The following is a 20,820-nucleotide window of genomic DNA, read 5'->3' as shown; positions in this document are numbered from 1 at the left end:
GGCGCGAGCCGAGGTGCCCAGGGGTGGCGGCCATGATAGGCCACCGCGGCCCTGCCCCATGGCCCTGCCATGTCTGCTGCCCTGTTCGCAGTGGCCGAGCAGCGTGGAGGGATCATGCGTCCAGTGCCCTGCGCCACGCAGTGGAGAGCCAGCTCATGTGGGCTGGCCTGCGTGCTGGCATTGGGCTCCTGCGTGGTGGCATCGGGCTCCAGCGTGTTGGCATCAGGCTCCTGTGTGGTGGCATCGGGCTCCTGCGTGCTGGCGTCGGCCTCCTGCGGGCTGCGGGGCTGCAGGCACGGTGCGTGGGGTTGTCTGGGCGCAGCCGGCTGGCTGGCTGTTCCACCAGGTGGAAAAGGCAGCTCCGTGCCTCGCCTCTTGCCCGCTGGCTCTTCCCAACTCTTCTGGCTGTTTTGAGTGCGCCCGAGCACGTGGAAACCACAGAGTGGTCAAGAGATAAATGTTCCAGAAACAGCAAAACAGTCTTGTGAAGAAAGAGTAGAGGCCTTTGGAGATCTCTTCACAAGCAAAAGAGAAGGCCATAGTACATAGGTAGCCAAATTGTCTTCACTTATCTGAGAGATGCGCAGGTCAGCCCCATGTTGGGCGCCATTTGTTGTTAAAATTTGGATGTTCTAGCTGGCCGGGCTAGCTTCACGGGCGGGTAACAGAGATGACCAGAGACATACGGCTGGGCAGGGAAGCTGTATTTCTTTATTCAGTAACAACGATTCATAAACTAACCCAAACTAATCACCAAACAGAACTCTGCTGCCTCTTTCCCCCACGGTGCCAAACACTCCCGAACTCTGGAACTCTGGAACCCTCTCGGGGTTCCTTGGGGCGGGGCCAAGTGGGCCCACGAAACTAGCAGGACTGATCCAATTTTCTTGGCAGGGGGAGAGCTAGAACAACCCAATGTAAAGCATACAACAGAGTCTAACAGCCTGATTGCTGGTTTCAATTAATTTACTCAAAGAGCTCACAGAACTCAGAGGAAAAAAATTAAAATTCCTAAAATCTCAGTTGGTTATAAAGGATGCAGTTCTGAAACAACAGATGGAAGGGACACAGAGGCCATGTGTATGCTCTTCCTAGTGAGCTTTAGACTCTGGCCATCTGCCAGACTGACAGCCTCCCCAGCCCTCAGCTTCCAGATCCCTTCCTGACATGAGGCCTAGTCAAAGAGACATTCAGGGTCTGGGGTGCTAGAAATAAGAAGAGCAGAAGTTCAGCCTGAAGGCTAGTCAGTGGATCAAATTGGATGTCATTTGAAAAATACATGTTCACTGTTTGCACCACTAGGCATTTTAGATGGAAAAAGCATGGTAAAGGGAAGGTTATGCAAAATTGTGTGTGTGTGTGTGTGTGTGTGTGTGTTTGTGTGTGTGTCCATTCCAGTGACAGTAAGTTTGCAGCAGAGTGAGTCTGGACAAGGACCACATGGGGACATGGGGTGCTAGTGTTCACACTGAACTCTCTAGACCCCATCTTCTCTTGCCTGCTATGCCATTTGCTTTCAACACAAGCCTTTATCCACTTCTCTTCTCAGGCCCAGCTCCTAAATCAAACTGATACAAGGATCAGCAAGATAGTTCACTTGGGTCTTGTGCTTCTTTGTCATGTGTAGTACCCAGCTTCATTTCCTGTCTTCCTTCCCTGCTTTGTCCTGAAACGTCTTTATTATTCCCAGTTTCTTACACCTAGCCTTACACTTTTTGCTAAACTGTAAGCAAAATAGCTCATTTGGCTAGTGGACCTGTTTTTCCATGAATGCTACCCAAGTTTGAGCCCAGACCCCAGCTTCTGGGCTGTGATATCTTGATCTCTGTCTCTCTGTCTCTATTTCTTTCTTTTTAAAAAAGTTGGCCTGAAATAGTGAAGTTCCAGCAATGACAAAAAAAGAAAAACCTGAAAAATAAGTAAAGCCATTTTGAAAAAATGATAAGACATATTTGTGCAAGGTTCTGGGCTCAAGCCTCCGACTCACTGCCTGCAGGGAGGGGGTTGCTTCACAGGTGGTGAAGTAGGTTTGCAGTTGTCTATCTTTCTCTTCCCCTCCCCTCTCAACTTCTCTCTGTCCTATCCACTAAAATGAAAAAAAAAAAAAAAAGGCCACCAGGAGCATTTGTAGTGCCTGCACCAAGCCACAGTGATAACCTTGAAGACAAAAACAAAACCAAAAAAGAACATCTTGGAGATAGCACTAAGCAAAGCTCCTTTCCGGAGTGTGTATGCATCCATTTGGGCTGTAGGAGAGTGAGCTTCTGCTACTCCTAAAGGATATCTTCAAAAGGCTCATTTTATGGGTGGGGCTCTGAAGTTGAGGTAGAAGATAAGATGCCTTTAAACACAAGATGTTTGCATATCAGAGGAAGAACTCTCCCCCCAAAGATATTTTCTCCATTACCTGGATGATTTCATCCTTTTTTCTCCTAAAGTCAACCTGAAGTGAAAAGAAGACACATAATGCTGTGTATCAGCCTGGCCAGAGGGGCTGCAGACTGGAAAGTCCCAAATGCAGCCCCAAACCAAGCCTCAGGGATCCGTTTATTTGTTTGATACAGATACATGAAGAAAAAAAAAAAAGGCAGAAGTTGAGAGCAAGTTAGCCAAATAAGCGATTTTGGGAAATGTAAGCTCTATGATATTCTCAGCCTGTACCAGCCTGTACCTTACTGTACAGACATTATATCATCAACCCTACATATTGTACTATACTTATCATCCTCTCAGTTATTGTGACCCTTTGCTTAGTGAAGCATGGTTATCATCAGAAGGTACAAATCAGGCTTTTGTCTGTGGGAACGTTTGCTCCAGATCCTCATTTCCATGACAAAGAACATGCACCTGCTTTGCTTCAGGACACAGAAAGCTAGAGCAGAGTTCACATTTCATGTACGCAATTCAGCGTTTTCATAGCCATTCTCTGTACACAGTCTTTTTTTTTTTTTTAATTGCCACAAGGATTATCACTGGGGCTCAGTGCCAACATTACAAATCCACGGCTCCTGGAAGCAATATTTTCCTTTATTATTGTTTTTTTTATTTGAGAAGACAGAGAGAAATTGAGAGGAAAGGGAAGATAGAAAGGGAGAGAGATAGACTCCTGCAGACCATCTTCACCACTTATGAAGCATCTTCCCAGGAAGTGGGGAGTGGGAGCTTGAACCCAGATTCTTGCACATGGTAATATGTATGCTTAACCATATGAACCACTGCCTGCTGCCCCCACATAGTCATTTCTAGAGTTCTTTCATTCCTTGTTCCCAGTCATTAATCTGCCTTATATTTGTCTATTTGCCCCAGGGCTGAAAAGCCCAGAGAAGTACAGGAAAGGTTCCTTCTTTTCTTCCTTCCTCCTTCCCAACTTTCCTTCTTCTTTCTTTACTTTGCATTGCTGGAGATGGAACCAAGGGACTCACTGATGCAAGTGCCCAAAGGAGCCACCTCTCCAGCCTAAATTGTCCTACTTTCATATCTTTCAATAGCCCAAAAGAGTCCCCAGTTACTTTTTATGTATTTGAGATGTCAGTTCATCTTTCAGAGAGTTTGTGTTTTTAAGTTTAATAATAATAATAATAATAATAATAAGCACTTCAATTTCAGAATCAAGAAGGGTAGTGTTGTACCATTCGAGAGGCCTTGGTTCAAGTCCTACATCCACCACATGGAAGATGCTACAGTCCCAGAGTTCCTGTGCTATTCCCTCTCCTCCCTCCACCCCTCTCTCTGTGTCTATCAGAATGAAGAAAGTTCAGATCAGTGAAAATCATGCATGTCCAAGGGCCTTCCCCCTCCTCAAACAGTTCTAAAGTAGCACCCATAGCCTGATGCCATTTTGGATTTAAAAACATGTATTTTTATGCATAGAGAATAACCTTGAAAGTTTATAATAATACCTTAGGGATGAGATTGCAGATGACCTTGATATACTTTAGATCTTTCTAGACGTCATGCTAAAAAAAAAAAAGTGACCTTTATCCTCACAAGAAAATGAATTCAAACTAGAAACAAATGTAATCTACATCATAGCTAGAAGTATGACGTTGGTCGTGAGAAAGTGTGAATAAGGAAGACATTTCAAGGCAAAGTGGGAAACGGAGACTGGAAATGGATGTGAGTAGTAGAACAACCTGTGTGTTTGGGGGGACCTGTGCTGTCCTTACCCAGGAGTTTACAGCCCAGCTCTGGGTCCAGATACAGAGATAATAAGGAAAACCAGAGGGGCAGTTCCAATCTCAAGGTTGACTGCACTCGGTGGCAGGAATAATTGTTCATGCTGAACAGAAAGGCAATCTGTGAAGAGAGGTGAAACTCTCCTGGGGCTGGCGGTACGTATTCTGTTCCTATTCCTGATGGCCAGACCTTGGGCTGGTTGCCTCCTCTCTGTGAACCTTAACCCCTTTATCTAGCATAGGGTGCAATGACATTAACTATGATGCCATCTGTGATCATCAGATGAGATACGTTATCTGTAACTGATGAAATCGGAGGTGTGGCACTGTCACCTTTCAACCTGCCATGGGTGCCTCCCATGCAGAGGAGTCTGTCCCTCTGGTGGAAATTCAGACCAACAAGCAAGCCAGCGGAGGGCTCCGTGGTAGGGGCCCTGCCCCTGCAGCAGCCTGCACAGCTCTGATATTTCAGAACACAGGATTAGGTGGGCATTCATGCCTTCACTCCAAGATGTGCACAGCTACTTCCCTTTTTAAGGCAGACTCCCTTCTTTCCTGCAAATACTAAAACATGGGGGCAGCTGCCTCTTGGTCTTTCTGAATGTCCAATCCATCCCATAATCTGTCTATTCTAGATGACCACTTTTCTCAATATATCCATAGAGCCTGAGTAACTGAGAGACTTAATAAGGCTAAATTGGAAAGAGTGTCCTGTGGAATTACACAGCACATTAGCTGCAGAAGAATTCATTATGCATTTGGAATGATTCCTGTGTCGGGAGCCAGTGGCAGGAGAGGGAGAGATAGGCAGTTGCACAGAGAGCTGGGGAAAGACCTTTTGGCACCTGATTTGGGCCTGGAGCTATATTTCTCAAGGATCTTGAGCTGCTCTGGTTGCCTGGATGTTGGGCCTGTTTTTCAAGCCTCCTCCTCCATCTTCTCCCCACTGGTTTTGGCCCTGGGGTAACTTGTTGGGGGCGGGGAGCAAGACACACCATATATCTCCTTCTCCAGCTCTAGGAGACCACAGAGAGTTCTTGAAGCCTGGTGTCCCCTCTGATAGGGCATTTCCTCTTCATGGGAGGACTGCCATCCACTGCTGCACAAGGTCTTTTGAGCTATCAGTCAAGGCCCTTGCTTGCCCACCCAGGTCTGGACACAGATCTCTTTGCTCATGAACACTGCAAACTCCATTTTGCTCCCCACATAGCTAATAGAGTCCCAGGAGCTGGCTGACCTTGAGAAAATCAACTTATTTTCTGTGGGGTAGGCTGACCTTGAGTTTGCACAGATCAGAGTACACCCAGAGCTCATAAGCCAAATGCAACTTCTAACAGAACCTTGTCTGAAGACTTTTGTGAAGGCTTCCTATAAAAGCCAGAGTCTGCACCTGCAGCCTCTCCTAAATTCAGATGACTTGAGACATGAGCCCGTCATTTTCCCATCTGCTCAGGTTTTGTCAGCAACTTGATTGCATACTACTTTTCTCTCCTCCTTTTCCTCTTTAAGAATATTTTTAAATTTATTTTTATTATCTTTATTTATTTATTGGATAGAGACAGTCACAAATCGAGAGGGTAGGGAGAGATTGAAAGGGAGAGAAACAGATACACCTGCAGACCTGGTTCACCACTTGCAGAGCTTTTCCCATGCAGGTGAGGACTCAGCGCTTCAACCCAGGTCCGTGAGCACTGTAGCATGTGCTCTTAACAAGGGGCACCACCACCCAGCCCCCTTTATTTATTTTAAATGACAGAGAAAGATACACACAGAGAGCTACCTGAGCACTGCTCAGCTCAAACTTATGCTGGTGCTGGGGACTGAAGCTGGGACCTAGGAGCCTCAGTCCTGAAAGTCTTTTGCATAACCATTATGCTGCCCCCCAGCCCCCTCCTCCTCCTCTTCTATTGCCAGTGCTATCAGTGAAGCTTAATACCTATACCTGCATGATTACATCACTTCTAGTGAACTCTTTCTTTTTTTAGACAGAAGCTGAGACAGAGAGGGAGAGACTGTGTGCAAAAGAGATACCAGAGCACTAATCCACTGCTCACAAAATTTCCTCTGTAGAGGCCTGTGCAGGTGCTTCCATGTGGTAGTCCAGGGTTTGAACAGGAGTCCTTGAATATGGTAAAATATTTCTGATGTTTCTTTTTCAGCAGTGCCAATTTCCACTGCTTGCACCATGCAGAGGGCTGCAATGCAGAGCTCCCTTCCACCCTGCCCCATCTGCCACCCCACTCTTCCTGTGAGAAGATTGGGCAGGGGGTGGGCCAAGTGGTGGTTCACCTGGTTGAGCGCTGCTATTACAATGCGCAAGGACCCAGGTTCAAGCCCTTGGTCCCCACCTGCAGGAGGAAAGCTTTGCAAGTGGTGAAGCAGTGCTGCAGGTGTCTCTCTCCCTCTCTAGCACCCTCTTGATTTCTGGCTGTCTCTAGCCAATAAATATAATTAAAAAAAAATTTTTTAAAGATTAGGCAGGGAAGACAATTGCTCTCTCACCTGCCTTGGCTCCTAATGGTTGTTCTGAAAAGTTTGTTGTCTATGGGCATGTGGGGAAGCAGAGAAAAAAAAAATCCAGAAGTCAGAAAGAAAATTCAAGGGAAGATGAGGGTGGGAGGTACCATCTACTCTTACCACCGGGGTGTGACATTCTGAGCCTTTTCCTTCACTTAAACAATGGGGACCTGGACAGTCTGATAGACCATGGTTGGTGGAAATGGGTGACAATTTATGTTAAGCTTTGTGTGGTTGGTGGAAGTGGGTGGCAATTCATGTTAAGCTTTGTGTGGTTGGTGGAAGTGGGTGGCAATTCATGTTAAGCTTTGTGTGGTTGGTGGAAGTGGGTGACAATTCATGTTAAGCTTTGTGTGCTCAGTAGGAATACAAAAGATATTGGCTCCAGCCTCCCCTGCCAGCTGAGATGGGAATCTGAGGAGCCATAGTCTTCCTAGGGGCAGAGAACTGAAATTTGGGACATGTTAAATTTGAGATAACTGTAGCTCTTAACTGGGGCTATTAGAACAGCAGGTGAATATAAATCCAGAGGGGTGGGCTGAGGCAAAGGCAAAATTGAGGCAGTCAACTGCATTTAGGTGTCCTTACCCAATTTATTTATTCACTCATTTATTTTTACCATCAGGGTTATTGCTGAGTCTCAGTGCCTTCACAGTCCACTGCTCCTGATGGTCAGTTGTCACTTCCTTCCATCCTTCCTTCCTTCCTTCCTTCTTTCCTTCCTTTCCTCCTTCCTTCCTTTTCTTAGAAGTGTGCATGTGAGAGAAAGAAAGACATCTGTAGCCCTGCTCCACCGTTCACCTTGCAGGCAGAGACCAGGGGCTTGAACTTGGGTTCTTGAGCATGGTAACATGTATATTCCAGCAGGTGAGACACCACCCAGCCCTTATAGGTAAACTTTTAATCTGTGGATTTAATGAGATGGCCAGGGGAAAAGTGCCCAGCAGATTTTATTTTATTATTTTTTAAATGTTTTATTTATTTTTAATTTATTTTCTCTTTTGTTGCCCTTTTTTATTGTTGCTGTAGTTATTGTTGTTGTTATTGTCGTTGCTGGATAGGACAGAGAGAAATGGAGAGAGGAGGGGAAGACAGAGAGGGGGAGAGAAAGACAGACACCTGCAGACCTGCTTCACCGCCTGTGAAGCGACTCCCCTGCAGGTGGGGAGCCAGGGGCTCGAACTGGGATCCTAATGCCGGTCCTTGCGCTTTGCGCCACTGCACTTAACCTGCTGCACTACTGCCCGACTCCCATGTTTTATTTCTTTTTAAATTTTTTAATATTTATTTATTTTCCCTTTTGTTGCCGTTTTTAAATATTTATTTATTCCCTTTTTGTTGTCTTTGTTGTTTTATTGTTGTTGTTACTATTCCCGACTCCCCAGGAAGCTGCATTTCTTAGCTTCCAATTCAGAGAGTACAGCTGGAGAATCATCTTGGAATACATTGCCCTTCAAGGGCTCATTCCTCCCTATAGTCCATGATAGTCCATGGCCTCCACCCCACCTCCACTCCCTAGGACCATCCAGATTCTTAGATGTGGAATGGGTCTAATAGGGGAAGTCGAGACCCTGCAAGGTCTGTTGACATCTGTTCTCCACTCCCCTTCACTGGGCATTGCTCTCAGAACAGCAGTGCTGATATGAGGCAGGAGCCAGAGTCCAGGTGGAAAGCTGGACTGATCCAAGAGGACCAGCCTTGGGGTCCTCCTTTATCTCGATTGGGGTACAGTTGTTCTATTGGGTCAATGGCCCCATAAACCCCACAAAGGCAGTATGAGTTCTTTTACCCCTTCTGGAAGGTTCTCAGTGAACAAATAAATTAATGAACCCCAGTTGAAGAGGGAAAGTGTCAAGGTGTGTGTGGGAGGAGGGTTGGGGGGTGGTCAAATGCACAGGCTGCAGAGAGGAGAGGGGCACTGCTGAATCAGAATCAGACTTCCCCGGTAATGGTGTCCTCCCCCCGAGCCCTACCACACCCACACTGCCTTGGACTCTGACCTTGGAGAAGCAGCTGCAGAGGAGAAAACTGTTGATCTTGTAGAAGGAAATCAGTAGGAAAGTAGTCACACAGGGGTCTAGAGACCCATTTGACTCAACTTACCAGAGTTTACCCAAATCCCCAGGATTCCACAGCCATTGCTGAGCTCATCAAATGCCGATTCCAGGGCCTCGTCTGTGCCACCACATCAGAGCTGCTGGGGGTTTGGATCAAGGGAGTTCTACCTTTCACAAGCATTCACTTCCCTCCAGTGCCCTTAGCAATCTGTGATTAGGACCACACTATGAAGAACACAGCTCCATAGCCTAGTCTGACCAATCTGAACAAATAATGAGTCAGTGGTGTCCTGCTGCACACTGATAGGAAGAGCAGCCTCTCCCTGGAGGGGCGACCATCTCACTGGGGGATAAAAGATACACTGTTGCTAAATCAATGCCTAAGTAAACAGCATTCCAAACAACAAGCAGATCAGCTGGATAGATTGTCAAGGACTGGGTAACATGGCATTACATTCAGTGATATGCTAGCTCACAGTTAAACATGTACTCAATGTACAATTGAAAACTAAGGCCCTGTGGTGGAGTTGTAGGTGTTTTTTTTTAGTTTATTTGTGTTAATGTCTCCCAAATTCTCTACTCTGTGCATCTATTCTATTACAACCAAACAGTTAAAAGATCCGTTTTTCAACAAAGATTATTGAGAAGAGATATTTTTTAGAAAGAGATGGAGACAGAAAGAGAGTGATCGAGAGATTGAGACTCCAGCACCACAGCTTCCCTCAGTGCAGGAAGGGGTTGGGCTCAAACCTGGGTTGCACACATGACAAAGCAGAGCAGTAGGGAACTGTTTTGTCAGCCAACAGAGATTTTTCAAGATGGCATGGGTTGTGATGTAGAGGGGCAATATATCTGGCATATGTGGAGAACTAAAAAATAATTATTTCCTTTTTTTTTTTTTTTTTTGCCTCCAGAATTGTCACTGAGGCTCAGTGCCTGCACTATGAATCCATTGTTCCTGGTGGCCATTTTTCCCCCATTTTATTGGATAGGACAGAGAGAAATTGAGAGAGGAGGGGGATATAGAGAAGAAGAGAGACAACTGCAGACCTGCTTCGCTTTTTGTGAAGGGTAGCCCCCTGCAGGTGGGGATCCACCTACATATCTCTACATATCTGGAAAAGACATTTTGAATTCTGAGTCCTGAGAAATTCAACACTCAGGCAAGCTGGCTGCAGACTTTTCCAGCCTCTATTTACAAAACATCCTACAAATCATAAACATGTCCCAAAATCCCTTTACTTTGGAATTTTATCCTAGCTTTTTAAGTCAAAAAATTATTTAGGATTGGGGGGTGAGTACTAAGTGCTAGGACCCATGCAAGGATCTGGGTTTGAGCACCTGACTCCCCATCTAAAGGGGGGTACCCTTCACAAGTGGTGAAGCAGGTCTGCAGGTGTCCCCTTTTCTCTCTCTGTCTCTATCTCCTCCTCCTCCTCTCAATTTCTGTCTTAACCAACAAAATGGGGAACAAATGGCCTCTAGGAACAGTAGGTTCGTAATGCAGGTACTAAACCAAGTGATAACCCTGGAGACAAAAATATAAATATATTTTAAAATTCTCTAAGTATAAAAAAGTCCATGGTAGCCTTCCTGAAAGTCCTAAAGCAAGCACTGGGCAGCCATTATTTAACAAAAAATGTGGCAGCTTTATAGAAAGAGGGGGCCACATTAGCACACTCATGCAGAGTAGAAAAAAAACAGAATGGACACTGTTTACATGGTGACTGTTATTCATGCTATACTACTAGTAAGAAAGAAAAAGAATGAGCAATGGAAGAATGGAGGAGGAATGGAAGTAAAAAGCTACCATGTTAAGGAGACTGGAAGACCCAGCAAAAGTTATGTAACTTATGAACATAGTAGTAGAATGTTCTGGAACTGTCAAAAGGACATGCATACATTTGTGCAGTGATAGAAATGTGTACTAAAATCACTGTATAAAAATAGGCAACAGGGAGCTGGGCGGTAGCGCAGCAGGTTAAGCGTATGTGGCGCAAAGCACAAGGACCAGCGTAAGGACCAGCGTAAGGATCCCGGTTCTAGCCCCTGGCTCCTCACCTGCAGGGGTGTCACTTCACAGGCGGTGAAGCAGGTCTGCAGGTGTCTTTCTCTCTCCCTCTCTGTCTTCACCTCCTCTCTTCATTTCTCTCTGTCCTATCCAACAATGACTACTACAACAAAAAATAACAAGGACAACAAAAGGGAATAAATAAAATAAATATTTTTTTTAAAAAAAGAGGCAACCGGGAGTCAGGCTGTAGTGCAGCGGGTTAAGTGCAGGTGGTGCAAAGCACAAGGACGGGCATAAGGATCCCGGTTTGAACCCCGGCTCCCCACCTGCAGGGGAGTCGCTTCACAGGCAGTGAAGCAGGTCTGCAGGTGTCTCTTTCTCTCCCCCTCTCTGTCTTCCCCTCCTCTCTCCATTTCTCTCTGTTCTATCCAACAACGACGACAACAACAATAATAACTACAACAATAAAACAACAAGGGCAACAAAAGGGAATAAATAAATAAAATAAAATATTTTAAAAAAAGAGGCAACCAAACAATGTAGTTTTATTTCTATAAGAAAGTATATGTTTGCATTTCAAAGTCTAGAAGCCAGATACCATGCTCTTATCGAGGGGCATCTTTGCCAGGACTCTCATTTGCTCTGATCTGAAATTTTAATATATGTACATTAGCATGAGAAGAACCATTCACAGTTGTGTTTTAATGTACACGAGTGGTCTTTATAAAAATAAATTTGAACCCTATGAAAATGCTGTTGCCTCCCGTGTCCCATGCCCGGGGTTGGACCCCTGTGAAGTCTTAAAACAAGGGCAACAAAATGAGGAAAATGACCTCCAGGAGCAGTGGATTCATAGTGCAGGCATCGAGCCCCAGCAATAACACTGGAGGCAAAAATAAATAAACAAATAAATAAATAAACAAACTGTTGGGCTGTGCTGCAGGGGAGAGAGAAAAGATCGGAGTGGAGAGGGAACACAATTCTTTATTCACGCGGGCAACTCACAGTTGGGTGAGAGCACAGTGGTTCAGGCCACGTGGAGCTAGCAAAATGGCCACCTCCCACTATGTACAGCAACCCTTTTCTGTGTCAGGTCGCTGGTGAACAAGGGGTAAGAGAGGGAGGGGCAGAAGCAGAAGGGCTTTTATGGGAGAAATTCTGGAAGTAACAAGTCAGGACGGGATTGGCTAGGAAACAAGGCACTCCTGGAATAGAGTTTCAACTCTTGAGGGAATTGACAATACCCTGAGGGGACAACATGGTGGATGTGACCACATCTGCACAATTTCCCAACAATAAACAAACAAATTTAAAAAGATTTATTCTTTTATTTATTTAATAACAGAGGGAGAACCAGAGTCCCATTATAGTATATACAGTGCTGAGCATCAAGCCCAGGGCTTCATTCTTACAAATTTTTGTACATTCTGCTTGATAAGCCACTTCCCTTGCCATGGATTTATCTGTTTCCCCTTCTCCTCCTCTTTTTTTCTTTTAAAGAAATATTACCTCTAGCTATGACAATGTGGCTTTCCATAAGTTCTGAAACCAGAGTCCCAGATCTGACGATCAACAAAGTTGAAGAGTTTGCAGAGCTGTCCTTAATTAGTAATGGGGATAATGAGAGCCCTTAAAGACTGCCTTGTGGGGGTAGGGCGGTGGCGCAGTGGATTAAGTGCATGTGGCGCAAAGCGCAGGGACCGGCGTAAGGATCCCAGTTCGAGCCCCTGGCTCCCCACCTGCAGGGGAGTCGCTTCACAGGCGGTGAAGCAGGTCTGCAGGTGTCTATCTTTCTCTCCCCCTCTCTCTGTCTTCCCCTCCTCTCTCCATTTCTCTCTGTCCTAACCAACAACAAAGCAACGTCAACAATGGCAATAATAACTGCAACGAGGCTGCAACAACTAGGGCAACAAAAAGGGGGGGAAATGGCCTCCAGGAGTGGTGGATTCATGGTGCAGGCACCGAGCCCAGCAATAACCCTGGAGGAAAAAAAAAAAAAGACTGCCTTGTCCTGCGCATCAGCCATCTGGGTGCACTATCCAGGAGAGCTGTCAGCCCAGCCCTTCCACTTTCATCAACTGTCCCCTCAAATTTTCCTCCTGACCTTTTCTGCCTCCTCTAACTTTCTCTCTCTCCACCTCCCCACCTCCCCCACTCACTTTTTTTTTCTTTTTTTAGATTTTTATGGAGGGGGCTGGGCAGTGGTACACCTGGTTAAGAGCACAAGTGAAAGGACCCAAGTAAGGAACCGGGTTTGAGGCTCCAGCCCCTACCTGCATGGGGGATGCTTCACAAGCAGTTAAGAAGATATGCAGGTGTCTCTCTTTCTCTGTCTTCTCCTTTATCAATTTCTCTCTGTCTTATCCAATACAATGGGAAACAAATGTCAGGAGAAATGGATTGGTGGTGCCAGCACCGAGCCCCAGTGATAACCCTGGAGACGTGACACCCAATTTCCCAATGTCCTTAGCCACACACCTGCCTTTCTTTTGGGACCACCAACACCTGCCTGTAGAGGCTTCTCTGCATGGGGCCGTTCTGTCCCTGGACTGTAAGCTCTTTGGGGGAAGAGCGTGTGCCCTCAGTGCAGTGGGCACTAGAAGCACTGTGGTTGATGACTGAGGGACGGTAGGGGCTATCAGAACACAGTGGAGGCCCGGGCATGGAAGAATGGAGACTGAGGTGATGACCCTCACGACCTTTGCAGGCCTAGCCCTGGGTATGGCACCGGGTGGCAGCCAGCCCTCCCCAGGGTGAACAACCTCCACTCTGCCCCTCTGGGTCCTGCCCACGTAATAAAACAGTAAGTGCTTCCTCTTCAGGGTGAAGGTAGAAGTGGGGTGACTTGGGGGCTGAGTTTTAGCCTCTGGGAGGATTTATAAGCTGGGGGAGCCAGACCCGAAGCACCACAACCTTCTCCCTCACTCCTGCCTGTCTCAGCTCCCGCCTCCAGCACCATGGCCTTCAATGGCAAATATGAGATGGAGAGCGAGAAGAACTATGACGAGTTCATGAAGTGCCTGGGTGAGTGAATCCCGAAAACGCCTCCCCCAGAACCCTAGCTCCTGGACAGAGCAGCACAGGACTTCCTTCATTCATTTATCATTTGTTGAGCAATAACTCCATCCATGTTCTGAGGCTAATGAAAATCATAAGGTTTTTTGACTTTAAAACATTTTTTTCCCTCCAGGACTATTGCTGGGGTTTTGGTGCCAGAACTCTGAATTTACTGCTCAAGGCAGCCATTTTTTTTTCTTTTCCCCACCTCCCCACCTATCTTTTTCTATTTTGATAAGACAGAGAGAAATTGAGAGAGAGAAGGGGGAGATAGGAAGACACCTGCAGACCTGCTTCATGAAGTGTTCATAGCTCATGAAGTGTTTACCCTGCAGGTGGGGAGCAGGGGTTCAAATGTGTGCATATGACATGTGTGCTTACCTGGGTATGCCACCTCCAGGCCCCAACATTCTGCTTTATTGATGGAAAACTTGAGGCCAAGAAAAATTGAGTTACTGGTCCAAGGTCACACAGCTAGTAATCACTGAAGTGCAGACTGGACTGGTTTATTCATTTATCCATTCATGCAACACATACTGGGTACTTCCCTGCTCAATACAAAGACCAACCTAATGTCACAGATGGGGCACACGTAAGTCAGTGGCAGAGGTCACTACAACCTATTACCTATGCTGAGATAAGGAGTGACATCATTACCTTCTGCCTGAGGGGAAACTGAGAGGTTAATGTAGAGACAGGGTTTGACATGTCACTTATTTGTTGTCATTCAACAAACACGGCCCACACACTGGGACAGAAGGACCAAAGTTTACTCTCCTTCTGTTGCTCATTTTGCAGCACCAGCTGTAAGGAACCAGTGAGGCAGTGGGTCTGACAGTGCTGCAGGAGTCTTGGGTGCTCTGTCTAAACTGGGGGCCATGTACTTGTTGAGATTCATAAGACAGCGCTAAGGGGCCTGTGACCTCTTTGGCCTGAAAGGTCCTAAAAGCAGGATTCCTCGTGTGTTCTGAGGCTCTAGGGAGCCCTTTTAAGTTTATTGTGGGGGCTGTCACTGGAGGAACAGGGACTCGGCTTCACCTATACATCTAGTGGGAACTAGAATTAAGCCAGGCCAGTTCTCTATATGGAAGGGAACATCCCTTTTCCTCATCCTCTTATCTGCAAAATAAATGCCTTAAACGGTCCATTCTTTCTAGAACTTGTGAGGTTGGCAAACTTCTATCATACTTGTGGATTACTATAAATGGAGCCATTGTCATTTACAACGTTATATGCCAGGATCTTTTGAGACACTTTTTTAAAATTGCCACCAGGGTTGTTGCTGGGGCTCAGTGCTGCCACTATAAATCCACCATTTTATTCCCATCAGCCCTTCTTTTCCATTCTTTTTTTTCCTTTTCTATTTTTTTGATAGGACAGAGAGAGACTGAGAGGGGAGAAGATAGGGAGGGAGGCCTGCTTTACGACTTATGAAGCATTCCCCCTGCAGGTGGTGAGCAAGGGCTCAAATCCAGGTCCTTGCATACGTTAACATGTATTCTCAACCAGGTATACCAATACCCAACCCCACACTACATTTTTTTCTTTAATTATGTATTCAATGAGACCTAGAGCAGACTGAACTCAGGGCTTCACACAGGCAAAGAGTGCACTCTGCCTACCAAGCCACAGCCCAGCCTGGAGACACAACTGCTTTACTTGAGTCATGACTGAGAGCACTGAAGCTTGGTGAGTAGTGACTGGACTCACAGGACAGGGACTTGGGTTCATGGCGAGCAGGATGCTCGAGTTACAGGCTATAAGAAGCTCTCTCATGGCTGCCATCTGTCCCCGGAACCAGGGCTCCCCAGAGAGGCCATTGAAAAGGGCCGCAACTTCAAGATCGTCACGGAGGTACAGCAGGACGGGCAGAACTTCACCTGGTCCCAGCACTACCCCTCTGGCCATTCCATGGTCAATAAGTTCACCATTGGCAAGGAGTGCGACATGGAGACCGTGGGGGGCAAGAAGTTCAAGGTGAGAGGCTGCTGGCCACCCCCAACTTCCCCTGGTACCGTAGGAGTCCCTAATAGTGACTTGGGACTCAAACCTGGGCTGTGTATGTGTGGTAAGGCAGGCAACCTCCCAGGTTAACTGTTTCTCCACTCTCCCACTCCTGACTTATAGTCAAAGGTGGACAGTGATAGGAAAAACCATTGCCCTTTCCTGAGCACCCCACCCAGGTGGCATGGCCCCAGGCAGCACCCATACTTTCTGTGCAGTTGTTCACTGTGGCCTAGACATGAACAGCTCAAGCCAGAACCACATTTACCTGGGCCTGCAGACTACAATCTTGAGCAGCACATAAATAGAAACTAGCAGCCCCACTGGCACATTCTGGGTTTTCCCTGCCTCCTCCAACCACGTTGGGAAGGATCCTTTGTTTTCTGAGCAGCCCAGGTAGAGACTTGGAAGCCATTCAAGCCATATTCTTGTACCACTCAGCACTCTGCTGCCTGTGTCTCAGCACAGTCACTGGTCTCAGATGGGCCGCTCAGTGTCTATCACGGGAAGGCTACCATTGATGTGATACTCCTTGCCCACAGATGCTGAGGTTATTTTCAGGGGGGAACCCCGACCATCTGTGTAGGTTTCTCATTGTTCCCTGAGGCCATGCCCCTGTGTGCTAGCAGTGACTCTGAAGTTCATGTTCAGGAGTGAAGTGTTCCCACCTGCAGGTTTTTTACCTGAGTGTCCTCGGGCGGCTGCAGCAAGTACAGTCACAGCCCCCACTGTAAAGAGAAGATGGAAGCACTGTGAGGTTGAGTGCCTTGCTGTCTCGGGCAAGTGACTGTGTGCATTTGGTTGTGTCCCCATGAGACACCTTAGTTCTCCAATGATGCTGGCCTGTGTAGGGAATAAGGGCCTTGATCTACTCAGGCTCAGTGTCATGCTTCTCCACCAGGCCACTGTGAAGATGGAGGGAGGGAAGGTGGTGGTGGACTTCCCCAACTACCATCAGACCTCAGAGATTGTGGACGGCAAGCTGGTGGAGGTGAGTGTTCTCCAGTTCCTGGGCTGCAGGGTGTATGTCTGGGAGTGAGGTAGCAGCTTTGTGAAGACCTCTGAATACTGGGGAGTTACTTCAGCTATTTGACCTCTGAGTGTTAAGGGGAACCTCAGTTATTTGCAAAGTTGGGGGATTTTAGCTCCACTGAATAGACAAGGAAACTCACCCACGCCCAAATTGGGAACGTGAGGCCCAGAAACAAGTGCAGAATTGCTTCGAGGGCTAGGATGGGAGGAGGCCTTCCCTCGATCGTGCTGTGGACCCGCACTCATGCTTCTGTTCTGGATGCTTCTCTCAGATTTCTACCATCGGGGGTGTGACCTATGAGCGCGTGAGCAAGAGACTGGCCTGAGCTCCCATGAGTCCCGCGTCCTGAAGCACCAATAAAGTGGGTCTCAGAGCAGACTTTCTGCTGAGAAACTTGTCTGTGTTTCCTGGTGACGTGGGGCATGTCTGACTGGGTGCAGAGAGAAAACACTGGGGAGTTGGAGGCTGGCCCTAAGAGGACAGGGAACACAACTTTCCTGGCTTCCTAGGACAGACAGACACACCAGGGTCAACAGGGAAGGTGGTCAAGGCTTTGTTATTAATCTGCTTATGAGCCACCCCTTTGGGTCTGTTTACCTAGTGGTACACGACGGGATGGAGAAATGACAGTCTACATGCTGAAAAAAAGGCTGTGGGAGGGGCTGGAAGGACAGGAAGGGGCTGAACTGTCCTGGCTGGGCCAGAGGCCTGGGAAAAACTGATATGGCTGGGAAGGGTCCGAAATCACCTTGAGCCCTTTCTAACCTTAGCCCTAACCCTGATGCACTAGGAACCTGTGGTCCTGACAGATGGGTTTACAGTGGCTCCTATCTGATGAGTGTGTGTGTGTGTTGGGGGGGGGGGGGAGCGGAATCTGCCTGCCACTCTAGACACTGCAGCCCAGTGCAGTGCCACCCCCCCTCCCCTTGGATGTGTTTCCATCTGGGAGCTATGTTTCTCCATATGGCAGGCAATTCCTTTCTTTTAATTACAATGGAAATTCCACATTACTTCTGCACATGCAAAGTCAACATGGTCTACCATAAGCACATCATGACTAAAAGCCAGCACTGTGGACTCATAGCTGGAGCCTGCTGTTTGCAAGACCCTGAGCATGAGGCCTCCCTAGAGTGTGTGTGTGGGGGGGGGGGATGTAAAAGACAAAGCAGCATCAAGTGGGAGACTCTGATCACAGTTCCCACCAAGCCTACTGAAGAGAGAATATACTCTGAGCATGAAATGATCTTGACAAGTCCCACATGTGGGGTGTGAGAAATAAGGGTTGGTAACACCTTGCACACAGCAGGTGCTTGATGAACCTGCACCCTGACTGAATGTTCCCCCCAGATCTGACATCTTTGTCCCCGCCCTCACTGGAAGCTCACTCACCACCTCCCACATTCTGTGGGGAAACTGGTTCATCTCTCCAAGAACAGCTTCCCCTCCAGCCAGGACCCCCACGAATCACATCACCAAACAATGACTCATAATGAACTGGGATAATAAGTCTCTAGATCACACAGAGTTACCTGTAATTGAACTGAAAATTAAGAAAGAGAAAGTGAACAAATCTTTTTGGGTGGGTGTGTTTGGTTCCTTGGGATATATCCCCAGAAGAGGAATTGTAGGGTGATAGGGTAGGTTCACTTCTAGCTTCTTCTGAGAGTTCTCCAGACTGCTCTCCCCAGGGGTTGGACCAATTGACATTCCCACCAGCCATGCAGGAGGGTTCCTTTGTGGTAGTGCAATTTGTAATAGCCCAAACCTGGAAGCAACCCAGGTTTCCAACAACAGATGAGTAGCTGAGCAAGTTATGTATATCTACACAATGGGATGCTACTCAGCTATGAAAAATGGTGAGTTCAGGATGGCAGAGGACCTAGTGGGGGTTGTATTATTATGTGGAAAGCTGGGAAGTGTTACGCATGTACAAACTATTGTATTACTGTAGACTGTAAAACATTAATCCCCCAATAAAGAAGAAGAAAAAAGAAAAAAAGTGAGGTTGCATTCACCGTGGTAACCGATTCTATGATAAAGGGACATTGTCATCACCAATCAGTTTGCAAGCTGGTGGTGTCCACGATTTAGAGATTCATGAGAGAGCATGTAGGGTATGCAGGAATATACTAATTTACCTGATAAGTACGGCATGCTACGAGCCTGCTACTTCAGCCACTGCAATCGAGGCCACCATTGTTTTGCTGAATGGAAGAGGATGCAGTAGTTCTTCTTCTTGTTCTAGCGTTTGCCCTTCTTCCATAGCCAGTCAACAGCGTCAGGTTGAGCCTGATGTAAAGTTTCGAGACCTCCTTTGAATCTGGAGAGGTGGCAGTCGTTGACTATGTGGGTCATAGTCTGTCTGTAGCTGCAGGGGCAGTTCGGGTCGTCTCTGGCTCCCCAGCGATGGAACATAGCGGTGCACAGGCCATGGCCTGTTCGACAGCGATTGAGGAGGGCCCAATCATAACGTGCTAGGTCAAAGCCGGGTTGACGCTTGCAGGGGTCTGTGATGAGGTGTTTGTTCTTTACCTCAGCTGACTGCCAACTCTGTTTCCAAGAGTCTGGAACAGAGGTTCAGTGTAGGCGTAGGGGACCAGATTGGATGACAAGACGTCAAGCGTTGGACAGGGTGGGCGAAGATATCCGCGTATATTGGCAGGTCCGGTCAAGCGCAGACGTGGGAAATGAACTTAGATGATGCTGCATCCCGCTGATCTTTACAGATCTCAGGTCAAGTGCCCTCTGTAACCTGCACTCTAATCCCCAGAAGTCACTTCTTCCACTCAGCCTGGGAAACCCCTTCCCTCCAGTCAAACCCATCCACTGAAGCTCCAAAGAATGTTTAAAGGACACCACTAGGTGGCGCCTCAGCCCTATCTGCTGCCCCAGAGACACCCAGGTGCCAATGTAAACTGGGGGGCAAGACAAAGGTGTGCACAGTAAACTCCTGGGTGGTTAGACCAGCACACAGGCCTTATGCATCTTCTAAGGTGACAATGCTAAGGTCACAGGGATTCTCCTGCTGGCATTTCTCAATGTGAACCTCAGCCCCATCCACAACCTCAGGCCTCCCGGAACCTCAGTATCTTCACCTGGAAAACGGTGATAATAATAATAGCTTGTTCAAGAGGGGAGTCTAGAACTCAGGGGTTTGAACACTGGACTTGTAGCGACTGGGGAGGCGGTTCTGCAGATCAAGTGCATTATCTGCATACGTGAGGCCCCAGCACTACACTGTGCTGATATGCAATGCTCTCGTCTCTCTCACATTACAAAAATAAACCTTTAAAAAAAATACTAGCTCCTGGAATTGAGAAGAGGGGTAAGAGAACATGAGCAAAGTGTCAAATGCAGGCACCTAGTAAGTACTGGCTAAGCAGGGATTATGAGTCCTTCCAGGTGCTCTGCTGTGAGCAAGATGTACTTGTAGACTGAACTTCAAGAGCAGGACAAAGTGTTCCAACCTGACTGTACCTGAGCATCTTAACAAGATAACCCCAGGCATGCCCACTATTAGGAAAATAGAAAAAAGTCAAGAGTTCACTGGGAATACAAATCCTGCAACCATGAAGTCACAGTAAAGCCCAAGCAGGAAAACAAACCACACACACACACACACACACACACACACACACACACACACACACACACACACACACACACGAAATCATGCCTGAATTCTTTGCCACACTGACTTAGATTTACCTACACCCTCGACTTTCACTTGAATTTCCAGCCTGCTGGACTTCCCTGTAGATTCCTAACATGTCACTCCCCAATCACATAAGCCAAGGTTTTAAAAATAAATCCCTACTCTATATAAAATGAGATTTGCTTCTCAGAAGGTTCTTGTCAGCTATGGAGGTGGAAGGTCAAGCCACACTCATAACCCTACTACCAGTCAGGGTGGAGAAGGGCTGGCAAGAGAAGCCCAGGAAAAGAACCAGAAAAGAAATCAAG

At 47.1% G+C, this 20,820-nt stretch overlaps 1 protein-coding gene across 1 annotated transcript; it reads left to right on the top strand.

The window, feature by feature from the left end:
* Window positions 1–13,709: 13,709 nt before the first annotated feature.
* Window positions 13,710–17,238, top strand: FABP6 (fatty acid binding protein 6). Its single transcript, XM_007529572.2, has 4 exons — window positions 13,710–13,787; window positions 15,622–15,797; window positions 16,726–16,815; window positions 17,129–17,238. The coding sequence occupies exons 1-4, from the start codon at window positions 13,721–13,723 to the stop codon at window positions 17,180–17,182; spliced, it is 387 nt and encodes a 128-aa protein (XP_007529634.1). The 5' UTR covers window positions 13,710–13,720; the 3' UTR covers window positions 17,183–17,238.
* The last annotated feature ends 3,582 nt before the right edge of the window (window positions 17,239–20,820 follow it).

The sequence above is a fragment of the Erinaceus europaeus genome, chromosome 9 (genome assembly GCF_950295315.1).
Source record: "Erinaceus europaeus chromosome 9, mEriEur2.1, whole genome shotgun sequence".
NCBI lineage: Eukaryota > Metazoa > Chordata > Mammalia > Eulipotyphla > Erinaceidae > Erinaceus > Erinaceus europaeus.
This window is presented reverse-complemented; position numbering and strand designations above follow the sequence as displayed.

What these genes read in the sequence shown, in the direction of transcription:
- FABP6 (XM_007529572.2), top strand. Translation starts at nt 13,721, where the DNA reads ATGGCCTTCAATGGCAAATATGAGATGGAGAGCGAGAAGAACTATGAC. An exon ending in CGAGTTCATGAAGTGCCTGG is followed by an intron (nt 13,788 to 15,621) that starts GTGAGTGAATCC and finishes CCCCGGAACCAG; the next exon opens with GGCTCCCCAGAGAGGCCATT. An exon ending in TGGGGGGCAAGAAGTTCAAG is followed by an intron (nt 15,798 to 16,725) that starts GTGAGAGGCTGC and finishes CTTCTCCACCAG; the next exon opens with GCCACTGTGAAGATGGAGGG.